This window comes from Athene cunicularia (assembly GCF_003259725.1).
Source record: "Athene cunicularia isolate RWA chromosome 27 unlocalized genomic scaffold, athCun1 chr27_part1, whole genome shotgun sequence".
NCBI classification, from domain to species: Eukaryota; Metazoa; Chordata; class Aves; order Strigiformes; family Strigidae; genus Athene; species Athene cunicularia.
The window spans coordinates 4559785-4580576 of record NW_020799138.1 but is presented as its reverse complement, the minus strand read 5'-3'; the positions used below and the strand labels follow the sequence as shown (position 1 = coordinate 4580576).

At 45.2% G+C, this 20792-nt stretch overlaps 1 protein-coding gene across 1 annotated transcript in view; it reads right to left on the bottom strand.

The window, feature by feature from the left end:
* Positions 1-230: 230 nt before the first annotated feature.
* Positions 231-20792, bottom strand: part of PSMD11 (proteasome 26S subunit, non-ATPase 11) — a 34264-nt gene continuing 13702 nt past the window's right edge. The window contains exons 2-14 of the mRNA XM_026864780.1: positions 18888-18989; positions 13555-13679; positions 10681-10752; positions 10265-10322; positions 7067-7261; positions 6404-6548; positions 6095-6155; positions 4410-4472; positions 3700-3825; positions 3117-3152; positions 1899-1950; positions 808-950; positions 231-675 (exon numbers count right to left, since the gene is read on the bottom strand). Of these exons, the coding sequence (XP_026720581.1) occupies positions 808-950; positions 1899-1950; positions 3117-3152; positions 3700-3825; positions 4410-4472; positions 6095-6155; positions 6404-6548; positions 7067-7261; positions 10265-10322; positions 10681-10752; positions 13555-13578 (975 nt within the window). The 5' untranslated portion in view covers positions 13579-13679; positions 18888-18989 and the 3' untranslated portion in view covers positions 231-675. The remainder of the gene's footprint in view (positions 676-807; positions 951-1898; positions 1951-3116; positions 3153-3699; positions 3826-4409; positions 4473-6094; positions 6156-6403; positions 6549-7066; positions 7262-10264; positions 10323-10680; positions 10753-13554; positions 13680-18887; positions 18990-20792) is intronic.

Sequence of the window (20792 nt, the reverse complement as noted above, 5' to 3'; positions counted from 1 at the left end):
CCTGCGCTGTTCCCTTTATTAGAAACTGGCCTAATGGTCTAGACAGTGGCTGCAGCCATCCTGAGGTTTTTGGCTGCGCAGGGCGGGTCCGGGCGAGCGCAGCACAATGACAATTCTGAAGCAGGTTCCTCGGGTGTGAAAGCCTTCAGGAAAATCATTGTGGAGCCACTTTCGAGGGGATCTGAGGCCTTTAAGCTTTAAAAATAAACCAGCAGTCTGTACTTTTTGGGTTTTTTTTGGTTCAGTACAAATGGAATAAACTTGGCTGCTTATACACCGTCAGTAAGTCTCAGATTTCAGAGCAGAGGGAGAGATGAAACAAACTGGTTTTGGGCACCTACTGGTAACAAAACTTTGTCCCTGCTTAACTCTCTGCCATCCCTCAGGAAGTGGAAAGCACATGTTTAGGTAGTGTAAGCCTTTTTCCTTTTATTTAGAATACCCTCTTTGTTTAAACAATATTCCCCCCCCAGATACAAAGTTCGGCCAGTAAAGATTACATGGAAACTGGAACACGCATCGTATGGAATACAAGATGCACTGGATGAGGAAGTTTAAAAACTTTCCGAGCGAAAAGTAGAACAAAGAAAAAAAAAAAAAGTCTCCTAACATTTTCCCAAAGGTTTCACTCTCCTGTCACACACACTCTCCAAATGACAGCTAGCAAATTCAACTCTGCAAAAAGAAAACAGAGCCACGTCAATCGAGAGGAGAGAAAACAAGCCTCAAGGACACAAACTGCACCTTGGCCTCGGAGGAGCGATAGGTCCGGAGCAGCTGCGACCTCTGGCTCCTGCCTCCACTCACCTATGTTAGCTTCTTGGCTTTGTTGTAGAGCGAATCCACTACTTTACTCATATTCTGAATAGTCTCGAGGGCAGCTTCATAAGTTTTGTCTACAGGGGGTTCGTCGAAGATGATCAGGACTCCCTCGCCTTGGTCAAGGATGCCTGCGGACACAAAGCAGCGGTTACCAGTGTAACCAGGTCAGATCACTCCTTCCAGACAGCAGGAATTTAGGGATCTACCCAGCAAACGGCTGTGTTGGGTTTGGAAGAGGCTCATGTGTTGTACTGAACCAACTGATTTTTGTCTGGACTGAATTAACAGTGGCTCATCCAGGAAAAAAAAACAAACATGTCCCAGAGAAGACATATAGGAGATGCTTATGCCCCCCCCCCCCGCCCCCCAAAAGCCATTTTATAATTAAACTATTTCCAGGTGCCAGATGGGCAATGCAGCTGGGTTCTGTAATTTTTGAGCTATTCTCTAACCAGTATGCTTCTTCCAGCTACCTCCCACTCATCTTGCTCAGCTAGACCAAGAGGGCTTTCTAAATCAACACCAGGGACAACGTAAACAAGAACAGAGCCGTTTCCTTGAGGACTTATTAGAGAAGCAGCCTTCCGTGGTCCCAGACAAACCCAAACCAATCAGCTGTGCTGTGTGGGTGCCCCCACGAGCAATCACAGAATGCTCCCAACACAAATTATCTGGGAAAGGTGACCACATCCTCCAGTAAGCTCCAAGGCCGAAGGGCACTTCTTTGCTAGGCAGCCCACCAATGGGCCTGGTGACTGTCCCTGGATGCAGCTGCAGCAAGGAAGGACTTCACAGCAGTATCTGATTTGTGAGAAATTAAATCTCGAGCCTGATGAAGGCAGACGGAAGGAGCAACAAGAACAGCGATGGGCAGAGACAAAAATAAACCCAGTGCTCACTGTTCTTCCCATAGCGCCCGTTAAGCTGTGTGCGCGCCGTCGGGGCGGCACCAAGCAGTCTGAGGAGGAACCTTGGGCTTCAGAGGTGCAGCAGTGAGGAGTCTACCCACAGCCTGCTCACACATGACCTGGCCGTGGGCACCAGGGCAGTCAAAATCGAAGGATGCAGAGACTCACCATGAAATTTCTTGTCCAAGATCATCTGTGACAGTTTCCTTTCTACCTCAGCCTGAAATTGAAGCAGAAAAATTAAAAGTCTCCTAGAACTATATAAAGAAATACGAATTTTACTACTCTACACTCAACAGCCCTGGCAGGATATAAGCACTGCTTAAAAGCAACTATTTTATCACTGAACACGATGTCAGGACAGATCTCTCCTTGCACACTGCCTGGATACTACCACCCACTTTAGATGACACAGGAAATTAAGCAGTAGCTTTTAATGACGAGAGCACCAGGATGTCTTGCCCTCCTGTTCCACAGAAGACAGTGTATCTGTCATTTCAGGCAGGCGTTACTCCTTAGGGGCCCTGGAGCATTCTAGCTTGGTTCAGCAAATACTTAGTCAAGTGTTGGCCAAGGTTCACTGAAGCCTCCCAGTACCGAGCTCACCTCCTGCCCAGGGCCAAGCCAGGCCCCACAGGAGTCAGAGGACAGAGGACACACAGCTCCTGTTAAGAAACAACTGCAGCCCAGCTTTCATTCAAACTATTAAATACGTGCTAAATAAGCACCAAGGGCTAGTCTAGGGAAAGGCTACAGAGACAGAAAGGGAAAACTGATGACATAATGACCATAAAGGCCAAGCTCAGTGCACTTCCAAATCTCTGGCCTTAATGCCTGTTCAGGACAAAATCACTTCGGGATGCAACTGGCTGGGAATACAGGGGATTTTCCTAAAACTTAATCTGGTTGAGATTATTTGTAAAGCAGTTACTGAAATAGTCAACGTGACATACACATCTCTAATGAAACTTCCAAGAGATTAGCTGGATCCTCTATCTTAAGGGTCTGAGAAAGATTCCTCTGGGCACGCTCACGAGGATTAAATGCAGGTCAGTGGGGAAGACTGAGCTGGTCATGACGTGAGCTGCTACTACAGTAGAGGAAACCTACTGGCAATACAGAGCAAAAGCTAACACAGGGAGTAAAACCCACATGAAGGAAGGTGATGTTACAGCAGAGTGCAGGGCAGAGGAAGACAGACTGATGCCTCATTGGAAACTGTCAGTGTTACAGTAAAGTTCCCAGGAGTGATATTTGCCTGTAAATGCTGTGGTGCTGATCTGTCAGACTTAACAGCCAATGTTTATTTCCCGGTGGCAAATGCCATTTGACCTCAAGTCCTCTGCCCTCTGAAGATGTGCCACTGATTTCTAGTGATGTTCTTACCTTTGAGAGCTTGATGAGGCTGGATATGTGTTCAATCTATAAGAGAGACCAACAGAGTTAAGTAAATCTCTAGCTGCACTGTTGACACACAACACAGAGGTATAGGGCTCTTCCACAGAACAGCTCAAGGGCCTGTAAACACTCTGGCCTAAAAATCTCCAAAGGCTTTCTCTGCTTCACAGCTTTACATCCTTCAGATTTTAAATCCAATTTTAACTGAAGACAGAGTAGATGCCTAAAGCCATTTTGCTCTGAAACATGAAAAAACATTTCTTCTCCAAAATTATTGCAGCTTTACCCACACCCTGTCAGAGCCTTTGAAAGCCAAACACTTCAGTGTTAAAAGCATGTCTGCCCTTCCGGGTGCGTAAGTGAAACAGCTGGAAAGGTCAATGACTCTGGAGCATGTTTCTTCAAGTTCCCCTCAGCCCCCTCATCATTTTTCAGCTGAACACGATGAGCCCTGAGCTCTGGAAGTGCTGAGCAGCTCTAAGAAATACTCTGTATGGGAACAAGTCCCTCACCCACCAACAGCAGGGGACAGAGGTGCCAGCACGTCAGTGTGCTTGCTGGAAACAATTACCTGTACTCTGGAGAAGGGTTCGATGACTCTGATCAGATTCTGTTCCAATAAGTTATCATAGAGCTTAGCCAAGTGAGTGTTTATGATGGGGTCGTCCCTGAGCTCCACCTTATAGTCTGTCAGAGCCTGCAGAAAACATAGTGGGAACAAATAATTCAAGTAGCAGCAGGTCTGCTGTCCTCAGGGCCCTCTGAGTATGAAAGTCTTCCCTCCCTGCCCAGCAAAGTATCAGTGATTAATCCAATTTCATAATTTAGCTACAAGGCATGTAGGTCATGACAGCCTAGCAGCCCTTCAAGCACCATGCAGCAAGCACAGATCTTAGCAAGCCAGAATCTCTGGTTTATGCTCAGGAGACAGCATGGCAGGATTGTTCCCTGACATGGGAAGCCTCTCCGTTATCTCTGTGGCGTTCTTGCCAAAGCCAGGCAAAATTTTAGAAGGATACACATGCTAGTGAAGAGCATCAAGAGTACAGGAAACTGCTTCTGAGATCACTCTCCAAACAAAGGAAAAAAGTTTCAAATAAGCTATTACTCTCCATACTGCAAAAAACAAACAGGATGATTATTGTGGGGCATTTGCTTGATGCTCTGTTGCTTTCTATGAAAGCTTTTATGGTTTCCTGCTGTGGCATATAGCAGTTCCTACAACTTCCCAAAACAGAACGTTTTGACCAGCCAGGCCCCATTTTCTGTCTCCTGACTCACCTTTTCAAAATCTGCCAGTGATCGGTTCTTACTGGCCTGTGCCACACATTTTAGTGCTTCTGTCTGCAGAGAAAGAAAATCAGAGTAGGTTATTTTTCTGGCGTCTTGTCTCAGTGCTATTATGCCAACTGCGCAGTATACTGGAAACGTGCTTAAACAGCAAAGTGGGAATGTTCCTTTTGCTACAAAGCCACGTCAGTGTTACTTCCACACAGGCAGAGTAAGGACAGCTGCTAAAAAGGAGAACATGCAGAACAGCTGCAGGACACCGCATGAAATCAGCTTCACGGAAACAAAGAACTCAAGCTTTGCAAGGTTTGAGAATACCAGCTGCAATTCCTATCAGGTTGCAGGTTGGGAGCCAGTTTGATACCATTTTGAAGTGCACATTTTGTCACTTGCTTAATGAACATGGCCATTTTCAGCCCTTAAAGCTGTGTTTCTCCTCTTCGGCATGCCACACTGCCTCCACTGAGCAACAGAAGCATGGCAGAAGCCCTGCGGATACCCTATCATGGACACCATCAGAATAATGTTCCTTACCTACCCCACAGTTGCGGAAACAAAGCACAAGACTCAGCCACAACTAAAGTACCATATTTATACTAAACAGAACAGCAACACCACCAGAAGAACAGTTCCCAAACGATGATAGGCACAAGTGCACGAGACAGCCCAGTGGCTGTGCTGCACCAGGCCCAGGCTTCTGCTCCCTCTCCCCAACCCAGCTGCCCCCAAGGCTGCCCATTTTCTCTCTGCTCCCAAAGCTCAGTTTCCACAGCTGCTGCAGGAACTTTCAATCACTGCTGTCTCAGGAGGACCATGCAGGGAAGAGCTGGCATTTCCTTCCACAGTACACTGTCCTCGTGCGCTGAGAAAGAGCCTCCAACGCAGCTGCTGCTCGGGGGAAGGGGATGAAGCAGGACCAGGGCTGCCCTTGGCAATCCAGCAGGGACAGCACAGGGATATCCCCACTTCAGACTCTTTTCTACACACATATGCTCACAGATCTCCTCTACTAAATAGCTCCCCCAGTCCTCTGTGAGGTAGGTATTAGCTCCTGCATCAAAGTAAATAGCTGGCTGACCAAAAGCCTGGCTCGGACCCCGGCCCACTTGGCTTTTGGCCCTGTACTTTATATAAGCATCCTTGGATTTAATACGGGGGTGGTGTTCACAGACTGGCAAGTTAACATGTTAGAATAAACAGTTGACTTAACAACTCCCCAGCTGCTTGGCTTCCACCTTACAGTCATCTAGGTCTCAAGCTGCTCAGCTACATTGCTGTGAATACATTTTCAGGACTTGCTACCACCCAAGTAAAACCAATTAATAACTCCGATTTAATACATCAGCTCCATGGCTGCAGAGCAGCTGGCGAGGGCTGAGATACGAGTACCTCACAGAATTAGGCATTTAGTAGTTCACAAAGAAAGCAGAGAGGAGAAAACCATAGAAAATGAAGTGAGCAGGCCAGATTCTCGGATGGTGAAAAATCACTGTATTCCCTCTGAAGGCGAGTGACTTATGGTAATTACTTATGGTAATTTAATCAGTTCTGGATCTCATTCAGGTGGCTCAGAAGCGAAGGGTATTTTGGCATGAAAAGACCAAAGTATTTGACAAAAAGAATAACACATTATTCTCAGAGATAATAGGAAGATAGAAAGGATTAAGTTTCTATACCTGTCTTCCTGCATACCGCAGAGCAAGCTTTCCACTCACTAATGCCTGCACATCTTCTGGGCTAGAGAGGGGAGGGAAGGGAGGAGATTTATTCAGCAACATGGTCAGAGTAAACCTAAGCGTGCCTCAAAAATTCCCAATTAATAGCAAATTACTACAATTCAAATAACAGAAGCATTGATTAGGTAATAAAGACAAACAGCAAAGCTTGTCTCCTTGAGTTCTTTCATTAGTTTAGAGTCTTATAAACAAAAAGCCTTTCCCATTTAAACGCAGGAAGTGTTCTTCACAGAACCATTTGCCACGTACATGTTCAGCATGATTTTGCACAGTAACATGTATTTCAGCGCAGTGATGGCTTTTGGGTTGTCAATTGAATCATATCCCTCAAACGCCTCGTAAAAATATGAGTAGGCTGTTTTCCAGTCCTTCTCTTCTGCTGCATGGATAATACCTGTTGAGAGGAACAAACAGGCTGGCATCAGAGTTAATTCCAAATGTAACTGGAAGAGGACAGAACAATTTGGTTGTCCCGTGCTTTATTGGGTACTTCGAGTAAAGAGAAACCTTTCCTTCTGTGTCCCCCTTTACCTTATCTCTAGCAGAAGAACACCCATGCTCTCTCTTAAGGAAGCATGTTAAGAAAGACAAGTTTGAGGCACTTCAGATAAGTGCTTGCAAATTAAGTCAGGAACAACGTTGTGGTTATACTAACGTGGTGGAATGCTGTAGTGCCTAGGGAGGTTACGGACCCTCCACCACCAGAGGGTTTCAAGAACAGGCTGAAAAAACATGTGTCAGGAACAATGCAATTATCCCTGATCCTGCCTTGAGGCAGATGGGCAGGCTTGTGGACATCTCGAGGTCCCACCTAGCATCGTTTTCTACAATTCACTCAGGAAAGAACAAATATCAGTCAACTGATGCATCATGACAAGTCTTAGACTTTCCCCTTCTCCTGAAGAGCTTTACCTGACTGCATGTCTAACGCTGCTTGCAGCTTGGGCGGACAGTAGATTGCGTTGGCTGTAGTCCGTGCAGAGGTTAAGGCTGCTCTTGCTTTTGGCAGATTGCTCAGGGCATGGTAAGTCTTACTTTCTAACAGCTGCACTTCCACCAGCAACGCCTTGTCGTCCATCTTTTTCAATTCCCGAAGAAGCTGGGAGCCTAACAGGAGGGAAAAACAAGAGCCTTTGTAACCTGCCCTGCATCTGCTATCCATAACTACACAAACCAAGTCTTTCTAGATGACACCCTTCTTCCCCTACAGCAGTACTGGCTTTGAGGAAGGGAGGCTAGGCTTACACAACCCGTTCTTCCCAGAAGAAACAAAGGAGAGGAAATAATAGTGGGTCAGTGTCAGTCCACAGCTGGAGAAGGATGAAGCAGTTTTGTGGAAGAGGGCAATGAGAACACTTGGGTAAGCGGACAGCGTGTCTCTGCCATGTCATTGCGGGCAGCAGACACAGCAGAAAGTCAAGGATGGGTTGTGCAGTTCAGATTGTCACTCTGGCACCCCTTCCCCAGGTGACAGCGTGATTTACCACTCACATTCAGAGCTCTGAGCAAACCTGAAGTACTGCCTGTTCCTGTGTCGTTCCCCCAGGGTGAGACCTGAGGATTTTCAAACAACTCCTAAGAATATGGGATGAGGAAGGAATGTTTTAAGCACAAGACATTTATAGATCAAATTTAGGAGGTAGGAACGGACAGCCTAAGAAATGCCTAAACTGTCACATTAAAGCCTTGAAGGGAGCTTTTCCCCTTCTTCCCCCCCAGCAACAAACTAAAGAGCTAACTTAAGGCAAACAGAGATGAGAACTCCATAAAGTTCTCAAGCAACTGACATCATCTATGTGGACTTGTGCAAAGCATCTGACACTGTCCCACACAACAACCTTGTCTCTAAATTGGAGAGATGCAGATTTGACAGGTGGAGCACTCGGTGGATAAGGGATTGGCTGGATGTTCGCACTCAAACTGCTGCAGTCAACAGCTTGATGTCACTGTTCTCCACTTGGACAAGAGGCATCCTCAGGGGTTGGGACCAGCACCGACATGGACAGCGGGATCAAGTGCACCCTCAGCAAATTCCTCACCAACAACACTGAGCTGTGCGGCGCAGGGGACACGCTGGAGGGATGTGCCATCCAGAGGGACCTGGACAGGCTGGAGATGGGCCCGTGCAAACCTCATGAAGTTCAACAAGGCCAAGGGCAAGGTCCTGCCCATGGGTCGGGGCAATCCCAAACACAAATCCAGGCTGAGCGAGGAATGGAATGAGAGCAGCCCCAAGGAGAAGGACTTTGGGGGTGTTGGTGGATGGAAAACTGACTGTGAGACACCAACGTGTGCTCACAGCCCAGAAAGCCAACGGTGTGCTGGGCTGCCCCCAGAGCAGGGGGGGCAGCAGGGCTGGGGGGGGATTCTCCCCTCTGCTCTGCTCTGTGAGACCCCCCTGCAGTGCTGGGTCCGGCTCTGGGGGCACCAACAGCAGAAGGACACGGACCTGCTCAAGCGGGGCCAGAGAAGGCCACGAGGATGCTCGGGGGACTGGAGCACCCCCTGTGAGGACAGGCTGAGAGTTGGGGGGTTCAGCTGGAGAAGAGAAGGCTCCGGGGAGACCTTAGAGCGGCCTCCCAGGGCTGAAAGGGGCTGCAGGAAAGGGGGGAGGGACTCTTTGTTGGGGGGTGTAGGGATAGGACAAGGGTTGATGGGTTTAAACTGACAGAGGGGAAATTTGGATGAGATCTAAGGCAGACATTCTTCCCTGTGAGGGGGGTGAGGCCCTGGCACAGGCTGCCCAGAGAAGCTGTGGCTGCCCCCTCCCTGGCAGGGTTCAAGGCCAGGTTGGACGGGGCTTTGGGCAACCTGGGCTGGTGGAAGGTGTCTCTGCCCGGGGCAGGGGGTGGGACTGGATGGGCTTTAAGATCCCTTCCAACCCAAATAATTCTGCACTTCTATGATCCTCACTTGCTGTGCTTAGAAGCTGAAAACCACAGCTGAAACTGCATAACGAGATGGAAGAGAACAGACTCTCCCCAGAAACATCCCGCAGGGACTCTCTGCTTGCACCTACTTCCTGCAGCCACAGACATCACCATGTCTTGGCCAGCCACATAGAAGCACTAGTGCACAATGCTGAAGTCTTGACAGAGCTTTCAGAGAGGCTGTCTTATAGGTACAGGCCTTCACAACTCACTAAGCTGTACCACTATCATCCAAGTGATGAAGTTAGGCATAGCTTTGGAGTGTGGACTCTGATCAGTTTAAGCCTAAATTCATTACACATCTGTATGCAAACTAATTCTAACTTGATATTGAATTCCATGTATCAGAGCACTTAACATAATTTGATATTCTGATCAGATACAAGTCACCCAGGTGACTCCAGACACGACACATGCTCTTGTCACCGCACTGTTTAAGAAGTTATAGGTCCCTGGTGACACATCACTGCCCAGGTGAGCACTTCTGTCCGTGTCAGTGCCATCATCCCTCAGCCCTGCTCGTACCCACGCGCTGAGCTGGCAGAGCAGTCTGTACAAATACCCTTTAGCCAGCTTAAACCTCATCTTACATTACTGCAGTCATTTGCAAAATGAGCATTTGTAAAACACTGAAGGGACTTGGGCCATGTAAGATGACCTGCTTTACTCTGCTTTGTAGCAGAGGAGGAGAGTTCACTCGGTTAATTACCATATCTCAGGTGGTGCAGAAGCAAATTCTTATAGCCTTTGCACTACTTCACAAGAGCATGTCTAATTACATCCTTAGAGGTCTGCCATTTCCTAGCATTACTACTGCTTTTATTGAGGCCGTATTTGAGCAAACTGAAAAGAGCGGGTTTCTCCCTTCAACCTTTCTGAACACAGCAGTGTACTACGTGTTCCAGCAGGAGCCAAACCTCACAGCCTTCAACTGGATACAGCTCCTCTTTGCTTCCAAAATTATTTGAAATGAACAAATGGTGAGAACAAAGAGATCCCTAAAAGCTTTTATCACCAAGCTATAGCAAAAAAATGGCAGAACTGGTACAGCACTGAGAAATTAGCGCCCAAGTTCTACAAAACTTCTCAAGGAACATGACATCACCGGTCGTTCCCCTTGTCAGCCTCAAGCCTGATTTCAAAGCAGAGCACTGCTACCACCACCTAGTGGGAGGCTTACCTAGCTGCAGGGCTTCTTGGTACCTCTTGGTATCGAAGTACAGAGAGACCAGCCTCGCCTGGAGAACAGAAAAGGAACTGCTGTGAGGAAAGCCAGAGAAAAGTAGTACAGATTTATTTGGTAAGATGAAAATTTATGTTCTTATCTGCGCAGACTTCATTAAATTAGTTAGTATAATTATATCATATGGTCCAATTCTGCAAGATCTGCCATTTGGAAGATGGGCAAGTTTAAACATGACAGGGAAAATCCTGTCTGCTCAAGAGGAGTCACTAACTTCAGTGTCATTGTTATCGCCCCTCCATTACACGTACAAAGATCCAGACAGTGCACTACAAATTCTTTACTTTTATAGGTATAAGATTGATAAAGGAAATAGGTTATTACACAGCTTTGAGATCCACAGTGTAACATACCTCCAGAGCCTGGCGTAGGAAAGTCCTCTTCTCTGATTTGGCCCATTCAATACACTCTAAACACAGGTCAACCTTAAAGGGAGCAGAAAGAAATTTGTAAAGCCTTCTGCTGCCCCTCTTTAAAACAGCAGTATCGTTCAATCATTTCCTACAAAGCAACAAAAATACAACAAAGCCTGAATCTCCACAGCGTAATTTAAGGAAACAAGTAATTCCTGCCTGAAGAACATTGCTAAACAATGAATTAGCCTTGCTTTAAAAGCCTGGAGATTAGCCTTCACCCTTAGTGCCTACCCCAAATGTCTCTGAATGACACCCTCAGCATTATCAGGGTAAAGCTCAGTTCACTGATGACGAGACCTGCAGCTCAGGTCTCTTCCACAAGGACTCGCTGGTAACCACACAGGATACACATCAGCCTCCGGCTACATCCTGTTAACACCAGAGTTTACACTCACAGAAATGTTGCACAAAAGGATACAGAACAGCTAAATTGTGCTACATATTTTCATACTCTATTTGCTAGATTATCTTCCTGTACTTTGTAACAATGCTCACAGTATTATACTTTCTATACCAGTATTGCAAGAGAAAGTAAAGTTCAGAATGCAAACTAAGGTTTAGTTTAAACTTTAGCCATCACAAAAAAATCCCAACAGACCACCTTCTTCAGTTGCTTTTCTAACATATTTGGCTTCCAATAACTTTCTGACACCAGGGACAATCCTCCCACACTGGAATATGAAAATAAAGATTTTGCTTCCAAAGTTTCACCAGTAAAAATTACTGCTGAAATCCTAATAGCATTTCTTAAAACACCTGTGTTTTTGTTTGAAAGAAAAACATCTGGGTACATGAGAACTGATTCTGCCTTAGGGCAAGGGATGGACTAAAAGACTTTGAGGTCCCTTCCAGCATGTTTTGCACCATTTCATTTGGCCATAGAGAAAAATGTATTTTCAATTGCTCTAGAAAGAAAGGAAAATAAAGTGCACATGTTTTAGGGCCTAAATACGTCAGAGCATGTGTGTCCTTTAGCAGTATAAAGCAACAGAGGTGCTGGACTCCACTATTTACAACCCAGTCAGGTGCCAGGAGCCTGTCAGTAAGTGACACTGGATGTTTTATCCATCACTTCAAAGGGAAGTAAAGGAACCCAAAGGCTTCTCATATTTTTAAGACTGCTGAGATGCCCTTGATGAATAAAGCAGTCATGTTCCACCCTAATTAGCAGAGGGTGTCGATTTAGTACTGGACAATAATGTGCAGTAAGTCATCTTGAGGTGCCAGGCTCAGCAATGCCTTTTCCCAAAATCTCTGGATTGCAGCTCTTTCTGGAGCAGCTCTGTAGCTGTACTACACTGCAGGACTCGTCCCCATTTAATAAGCAGTGACAAGGAGCTGACATTTTATGAAAAGCCATTATGAAGCCACAATTTATTGCATAGTGATAGCTGGAGCATTAGGAGCTGGAGAAATCTCTAATTTCATTGCTTTATTGGACTCCTGGGAGTCTTCTTAATATACGTTACACTGAGGAAGTAAATGTCCCTCTGAACATTTCTGAGGCGCTGAAAGTATTCAGGATTACTGCGTCAAGAACCTCACAGGTTAGGTGTCATAATTCCCTAAGGTTTTGGGTTTGGCTTCTGAATATGCTTGAAAGTGAGTGTTTTGACTAACTGGGCCATGTTTCCATTGCTATTACTCCAAGTTCTTCCCCAGCCATAAAATGCCACTGTTTGGGACTGCATCCAAATATCGTAATTTACATCAAATTACCTTTAGAAAAAGTCAGAAGCCACTCATTTTCTCCTGACACCTTTGGGGGTTCCCTTCTCACCTGTACATCCCACCCTGCTTCCCTTATTCTCTTCTGTTAAAGAAGAGGGGCAAAAATTCTGTCACCACTTCAGAAAACATGACATACAGCCACAGAGAACATTTGCTAGGTTACCTGAACTAAAGGATGCCACCTGCCTCTCAACATGGCAGAACCTCTTCTAAACTGTCCAGTGTTAGGGGGGCTTCATCCTTAATCTGTTGCTCAGGCCCTCCCTACCTCCCCTTTTCATCTAACCACTTTGGTCTGCCAGAACAACCTGTACTACCACAGGTCAGTGCTGCTTCTAAGTGGCTCCTCTCCTCCTCCCATTTCCAAGTAACCACAAGTCACATAAACACCAAAAAAAAAAAAAAAAAAAAAAAAAAAAAAAAAAAAAAAAAGAAAAGAAGGAATACAACTGTATTCTAATGAGCTATCTTAGACCAAATGGGTTTTCTGGTGGAGAAGTTCTTCCACTGGAAGTAGTTTACACGTGGCAGCTGCAAAATTTTCTGCACTCCGACTTGAGGAGTAACTTTCATACTTCAGAAGCCCTTTGTGGATTAAGACACACCACACTGTGCCCCCACACAACACACCTTCACATCTCCAGGTGAAAGATGCAAAGTAATACTCACCATCTAATCCCACCAACTCCTTGAACAATCACTCCTCTAGCTCTGGGCCATCACACACACTACCCCCAGCCTCCCACCAGAACGAGCTCTCTGGAACAAGCGTAGCACCTCTCATACTCCAAACACCCACCACAAAATACTGCTAATGCTGTGCATCTCATAGCTAGCAACGCGAATCTAAGAAAAATGCCCAGGGTGAGAGTTACTCCTAACCCACAGCAGGATGAGGCTTGCAGAAAAACATGGTTATGAGTGAATTAAATTATCTAATGTTCTACGAATAGAATATATCCAAATGCATTAAATGAATGTTTCCTGACATGAGTAATTCCTCACTGTGAAACAAACCAGGTCAGATAATGGTACTACAAGCTTTTGAGGAACAGACTACTGCTGAAATTTAAATCTCACCTCCTGTCCTGTTGCTGCCTCCATATCAAGGAACAGATCAAGCAGAGATCGGACTAAGCGGGCTGCCTTTGCTTTGCTGATGGCGTTCAAGAAGGGTCGAACGTACTTCAGAAGTCCTCCCAGCTCTGTATAAAGAAAAAAAGAGATTCATGAAATACAACCACACAGCCAAGAACTACACCGCAGCTGGAGTACCTAACACATCTATACACATCAGTATTTATTACACCAAACATTTTATAAACGGTCTCTCAACATCACTTACAGGAAAAGAGTGATAAATGTCACCTGAAGGAATGCCTTGCAGTAAACACAGGGACTGGTAAAGGGGACTGTTGGGCTCCAGCCTTACCCACACAACATACGTTTCCCGTTACTTCAGTTTGCCCAATTATAACACCATTTGTAAGTACACTTGCCTCGGGCACATTTTAAAAACATAAGCATCTGCTAAATGCTTTGAGATTTTTCTATAAAATGGGCAATGGAGTTTATAGTTTAAGTACGTTTTTATTAACTCACAGTTTGATGTTTTAATCTCCCATACCTAGCCAGCCCTAGAAAGTCAGATACACCCAGTGCTCCACTGCTGAAAAAATGACATTTAACACTTCAATACCCATGTTACCTAATTAGATCTTAGTTAACTAGATTTCTGTTTCTATACCTGTTTCTATAACTATTATAGTTTTAAGTTATAAAGCTAGCCTCAAGCTCACAGAGGAAAAGTTCTTCTCTATGAAGAAATACACTAAAAACATTCCTACAGAGCGAAGGGATTTGGCAATCAACAGCAGCAGTTTCGGGACTCAGTGTTCGCAGAAGCAGAAGGGAACGGAACGTGTTGGAATTGCACAGCACCAGTTAAAACTCCTGTGATAAACACGACACAGCAGTCGGGCCAGGTTGCAGTGATGTCTGTTTACAGCTAGGGAAGACGATACTTCCAGCAGCCAAGCAGCATGCCAGCGCAGGGTTCAGTGCGACTCAAAGAGCAGTGGGGTGGGGTTGTACATTGCAACCACAGCTTGTTTGTCCCAGAATTCTCACCCAAACATCACCTAGATCTGGCACTACCGCCTTTACAAGATTTGATAGTAAAAGCACCACAACAAAACCTGCAATGAGTATTTCAGAAATCTTCAATATACTCTATATCAAACTGTCATCAAAATCAAAACTAAAATAGGAGACTAATCTGATTTTATTTTAATTAGTAAACAGAAAACCATCAGCAGAATTTCAGTTTGGGAGGATTCCAATAAAAACAGATGAAAACAAGTTTTCTGTCACACTTCATTTAGCAGTAATGCAAAAGAATTGTCATAAGAACATCTTAATAATATCTTTTAAATATTCCAGTATTTTTTACTTTTTCAAATTATTTGTTTTAAAAGTTTAATCAAGCCTGATACAACTCATTTCTTAACAGTGTAAGAACTGAACTCAGTGTGTTCCAATCCAATCTCTCACAGTGATGGACTGACATTTTTATACATCTCAAAGTGCAGTTTTAGAACAAACAAAACTTATCCCCAGTGCACCCTGGCCCCTTAAAGGAGCCTTGTTTTCCCAACAGCAGTGCAACAAATCATGATTCTTCCTACAATGAGCCACTTAGACTTTGTACAGGAAACAAAACAAGACACTATGACCACTATGCCAAAGATTTCATAAAAGTTTTCCTTTCTCTCTGTCTGAGAATAAAGGGGCAGGTTTTTCTAGAACTGAGGTACAGCTACTTTACTAAGATTGAGCCCCACTGGCTGACAGCTTCAGTCAGCGCTCAGCTTTTACTCAACAACTGTTACCTTCTGCCCCATGGCAGATGACTTTACCCACACCACCTGCGTTCTGATGAACACTCAATCCGCAGTGCCACTCACAGATGCAAACCCCAATCATTTTAATCAAACACTCTGATTTCACAAACTACTGTGACAGCAGCAGACAGCTGCTTCTAACACACCAGTATGGTGCAGAGCTACTCTCAAGTGTCCCTCCTCTCAATGTGAGCTGAGAAAGGTGGGCTCCAGATCACCTTGTCGGGCTTGGAAGAAAAGCAGAACTGAAGCTGGAGTTGCCCAGAAGCTGGTTTTTGTGCTCTTTTCCCTGACACAACTAACACAAGCACTTGTGAACACCGCACTTCACACAGAGAACAAGCCTGCTTCTCATCAAGTCACAGCACTGTATCCTTAGCTCTGAGCTCTGTGACTATGAATTTGCTGTTTTTTCAGTCTGTTTTATGAAGGCAGCAAGACTCTCTCTGTGATCCATCAATTCTCAACTACTAGAGGGTACCACTCTTCCTGCTGTTCATCACTGTGTTACACCAGCTTCTCAGGACCGACTGAGTCATGGTTTTAGTGCACAGCATACTCTTCCACACAAGCAGAACACTTAGAATAAACAAGGAAAAAATCACATGAAACATACTGCAGTACTTAAGTTTCCATTGACTTGCTCAGCAGCTGCACAAGAACTCACTAGAAAGCAGATCTGAAGTCAACAGCTAGGATATATCTGTACATTTTGCAAACTACACATTTAGACAGTGAAGCTCAAAGTTCCCATAGAAATTTCTCTTTCCTACCAGTGTAACTGTCAACTATTTATAGGGTTATTTAAGTAAATGCAATGCTTGGTAAAAGGGTATGACTGACAGCTCTGGAGAAGTGATGAGCAGCAGCTCTGAAAAATGAAATCTGCTGCTCAACCTCAGAGAAAGTGCTTCCACAAGCTAACATGCCATGTACCTGAATTCCTGATTCGAGTTATTCCAATCCCATAGTTTTAAGCAATGCTATAAAAATCTATAACTGTCCTAAAAAAGTAATTAAACTACCAGTTCAATCCTTAATCTCTATCAAGCAGATAAAGAGGGTCATTTGTATTACTGTTATTTTTTTCAACAAAGGCTGTAGTGCAATAGAGATCAGTCCTCTAACAACCAGAGGTTCATTTTACACTCTCACTCAGCAGCACAGCAGCTGTAACTTTCAAACCCCATCAAACTGCAGCTGATTTTTTCCCTAGGCTGCAGCTCACAGACCCTTTCATCTCTGGGAAGTTACAGCTTGAAAGTAGCCAACAAGTCACTGCAACACCTCGAATCTGACAAAGAAATTCCGCTAGCTAAAACTAAAGCGTGCGCAGCAACAGCTACCATGACGAGATCTCCTTCATGCGGGCCAAAAACTGCAGAGTCTCAGTAACTTCCTCGTTAAGTTAAGCAGCACCAACTGACTCCCCTTGGCTGTGAAGATCCATGTGCCTGCCTGGTGCTAACATCCTTGTGAGCAGTGGTACCTGGTGGAAGCTGCTGGCCCTGCCTGCTTGTCACTCCTCCTAGCCTACTTCACCCTAGAAAGCAGACAGAAAGAGAGGCTGACAGCGTCTTCCCCACAGAAGCATCGCATCTCCAAGCTGAGCTATCCCCTGTTTTCATCCCCCAGCTTCACCCGGTCTCCAGAAAGCACAACCTGGTGATCTCACTCAGATCTACACATACACTACTGGCTTCTTAACATTGCCAAATTCCTTTTCTTCTATTCAATTGCTCTGCAGTTGAGTGCTCCCTTTAATGCCTTTCAAATACATTTCACATTTGCTCCTTCAAGAATTTGGTTTTGATAAGTTAACATTGTCATTTTCAATTACTTAACCTTCTCCTTAAAAAACCCCCCAACCTATCAGCTAGCCACTTGCTGAGAGTACACTGAAGTTCTTCATACTTGTGTAAGACTTCAGCTTAAACTCTGAACTACTCCAAGTTCTGCAGCCTTAAGGAGGCCATTGTGTACCTAACAACTCTCAGGCTTCTGCACACCAGCAGCACATCCACACATTTACTTGAAGGGACTCTTCTGACAATTTCCCTCTTTTTAGCCCAAACACACACATATTCCTGGGTGAAGGAGCAATGGCATGTTTAATTATCTCCACAGAAGCAAACATCTGAGCACTAAGGGCGCACAGAGCACAGACACCTACACCTGAGTTAATTGACTTGAGGTCCTTGAATATTATATCAGAGAAATGGGCACTTGTACTTCAGGCTTCATTTGTCCTGCTCTAAGTTCTTACTGTAGGAAGAGATGAATCGTGTGCTGGAAGGGCTTATTTTTCTCCACCAACTATAAAAGCAGTCCACACTAGGAAATCAGAAGTGGACATCTATAGTTAGGTGAGATGAATAGCACCTTTGTTTCCAGCACTGCTCTAAGTGCAAGTAATCTACTTTGTCACAAGCTCTGTTCAATTGCAAATCACAGCAGGATCAGTGTCCAGAATGCTCAAACACACACAGACGTGGGTAGATCAGTTAAACGGCCAAGTCAAAATAGATGTGTACAAAGACTGGGCAGTAGGACACCAAGTGTGCATTTCAGAATAAATATAAAACCGTGATCTTGATCAGCCACTATCTGAGACCTCACACTGCTTCCCATGAACTACTCTAACATTAGGTCTGGCATCCCAGCTGAATTTCAGTTTGATTAAACCTTCTGCTGGCTTGTTTTCCCCAACCAGTTTCAGACTGTTAAAAGCACACACGCTTCACTTCACATTCTGAATTATTGTTGTGCACAGTTAGAAAACATCAGGGCTATACCATGGCCAACTGTCTGCCACAGACAGAACGCTCTTTGTACAGACGTAGTGTATCAACTCCTAAACTGCTTGAGGTGAAAGGTGCTCCAGAAAAGGCATTCTTCAGCAGAAGAAACAAAACTAAACCGCTGAGTACAAAATAAGAAACACACTGCCTTGAGCTTTCCAGGAAACAGAAGGCATGGCCAGATTCAAATTAAAAAAATCATCAAACTTTACTCCATGTCTGTCCTTTCACACATTCACAACAGAAGGACTATCAAGTCTTGCTCATGTATGGAGCTGGGCAAGGATTCTCTGATGTAATGTTTCAGCAGATAAATTAATTAAGAAGCTATTGGTGAGAAAGCTCTTTTGGGGACAAACTTTCCAATCTGAAACAAGGCTCTGAGATTATTAAAAGCAAATCAAGAAAAATCTCCTCACCTCAAACATAACTTAACAAAACTTTAGTCACTTGTACTAAAATGGCCACATGTCAAAGGGTCATAAACTAAACCGCCCAACGCATCAGCAATCTTTTGGAATACTGGGCCAAGTAACACGAGATCAGTATTTTATGTTGTTTATCCAATTTTTTAGTTTCTGTCTTGTCTCTGAGAGAACACTGCCTGACAAAAACTGCTTTTACTTCTATCCCATTAAATAAGTAGACTAAATTAATTTGAATGTGTGCATCTCTTACCCATTACCTCAGTTACTTATGTCAGACTCACCTTCTGCCTGCCCAGTCTTGGCCAAAAGCGACCCCAGCTCCAGGATGCTCTGCTCTTTGACTTGCACCGCTTCCTCATCATTTTCCTGGACATCGCGTTTCACTAGAACAGAGTAGAAAAGTTACCTTTAATGCTATTTCAGTTAGAAGATAATCACTACTAGTCAGCTCCTGGAAAGGCACCAAAAAAAGTAACTGTTGTAACAGGCAACAGTGAATTCAGCCTGGCCTGCAAGATCTGGAAAGCAGATTATAGAGCGCGCTTCATCTACACTTCACATAGACTTTAATCCAGCTGATAGACACACCTGCACACTCTAACTTGAACATAGTTTAAGTTTTGAAGTAGTCTCATTTTCCAGCTGTTCCAAGTTTCATTTAAAAAACACCACCGCACAACAGACCCTCTCCCACTGAAGCCACAAAGCCAAATAAAAGAAATTTAATGGGATTTCCAGGATTGGGATTTCTGATGTTGCCGCTTTGTCTATTACGTCACAGTCCTGCAGTGCTGTTTTGACAAGAACAGCATTGGCTCCGTGAGTGGGGCATGTCTGCCCTCCCCGCTCAGGAGCGGATCAGGCGCTCCCAGCCGCTGCAGCAGTCAGTCCTCCTTCCCACGCTGAACTCTGACATCTAATCACCACTCTGTGGACCACCGTGAGTAACTCTGGCTCCGAATTCTACAGAAGGTCCAAATGACAGAGAGCAGTACCAAACCTGTGTTTACACAACATCAATTTCATGTAAGTTATCCACAAAACAACACACTTTTTTCCCTACTACCACGTAAACATTCATCTCCACCATTCCTGCACAAGTTAAGTTCACCCAATTTCTACATAAACAGACCCAAAATATGGTGCCCAGCTCTAGAGGGAACTGAAATCCTCCATGCTGCTCCTGCCTGCAGACTGCAGCTTTCAGTCCCCACAATTTAACACACACACAGTGACAAAAGCAAAGTAACTTTGGAGGAAAGTATCACGGCAACGCTCTCTGGACCACTCCAGCTTACACCAACCAGCAACACAAGCTGTTACTCCTGACTGAGCCTGACCTGACAGAAAGTTGTAGGTGTGTTGACAGGCTTGAAAACACCAACTACTAATTAACCAGCAAAACACTGAGAGTGACAAGGAACTTTTAAAGACTGTACAGCAATTCGTTTAAAGCTGTAATACAGACCCTAGGAAACGTTTATTTGCCCAACACAGAAGGGTGACAGCAGGTCGACACAGCAGGGTGACAGCAGGTCGCAGCATCTTTTCAGAAATCACTGTACGTTACAAGAATCATTCTTTCATACAGCTGCTTCGAAAGCACCCGCTCTCCCTGCGCTGTATGCCCCAACACCGGAATAAAGAGGGATGTCCATGTTATGCCTACAAACCACTTTAAAGCACCAGCATCTCCTTGGCACCACTAAACGTCCAGGACAGCCCAACAAGGTAACTGCTTCAAGCAGCACCTGTCTGGAAACAAGCAGAAGTTAAAACTCCAGACACAGCACACATGAAAACTCCTCAAAAGTTTCCGCGTAGCGCTGAGAAGCTAATTTAAATAGCGGGTGTATTCTGGTGCTATATTAGAAAATATCACTTCTAGCACTGTTTTCCCACCCGTCAGCACGCCGAGCACCGGCTGCAGCCCGCCGCTACCAGCGCAACACCCAGACACCGTAACACCACAACCGAAAAACCTCAGAAGCAAAGAGCCGGTACAGGCAGATGCCTGCCTGCCCCTCTGCCCGCCACAGCCCCGGTACACGCCGCTCCCCTGGCTTCAGTGCAGGCAAGTTCCCACGCCGCTGCCTCTGCCCGCACCCGCGGGCGCACCGCGTTGAACGGGGAGGAGAAGCCGGCCCGAGCCGCGGGGCTCCGCTGACAGGCTCCCGAGCGGGGCT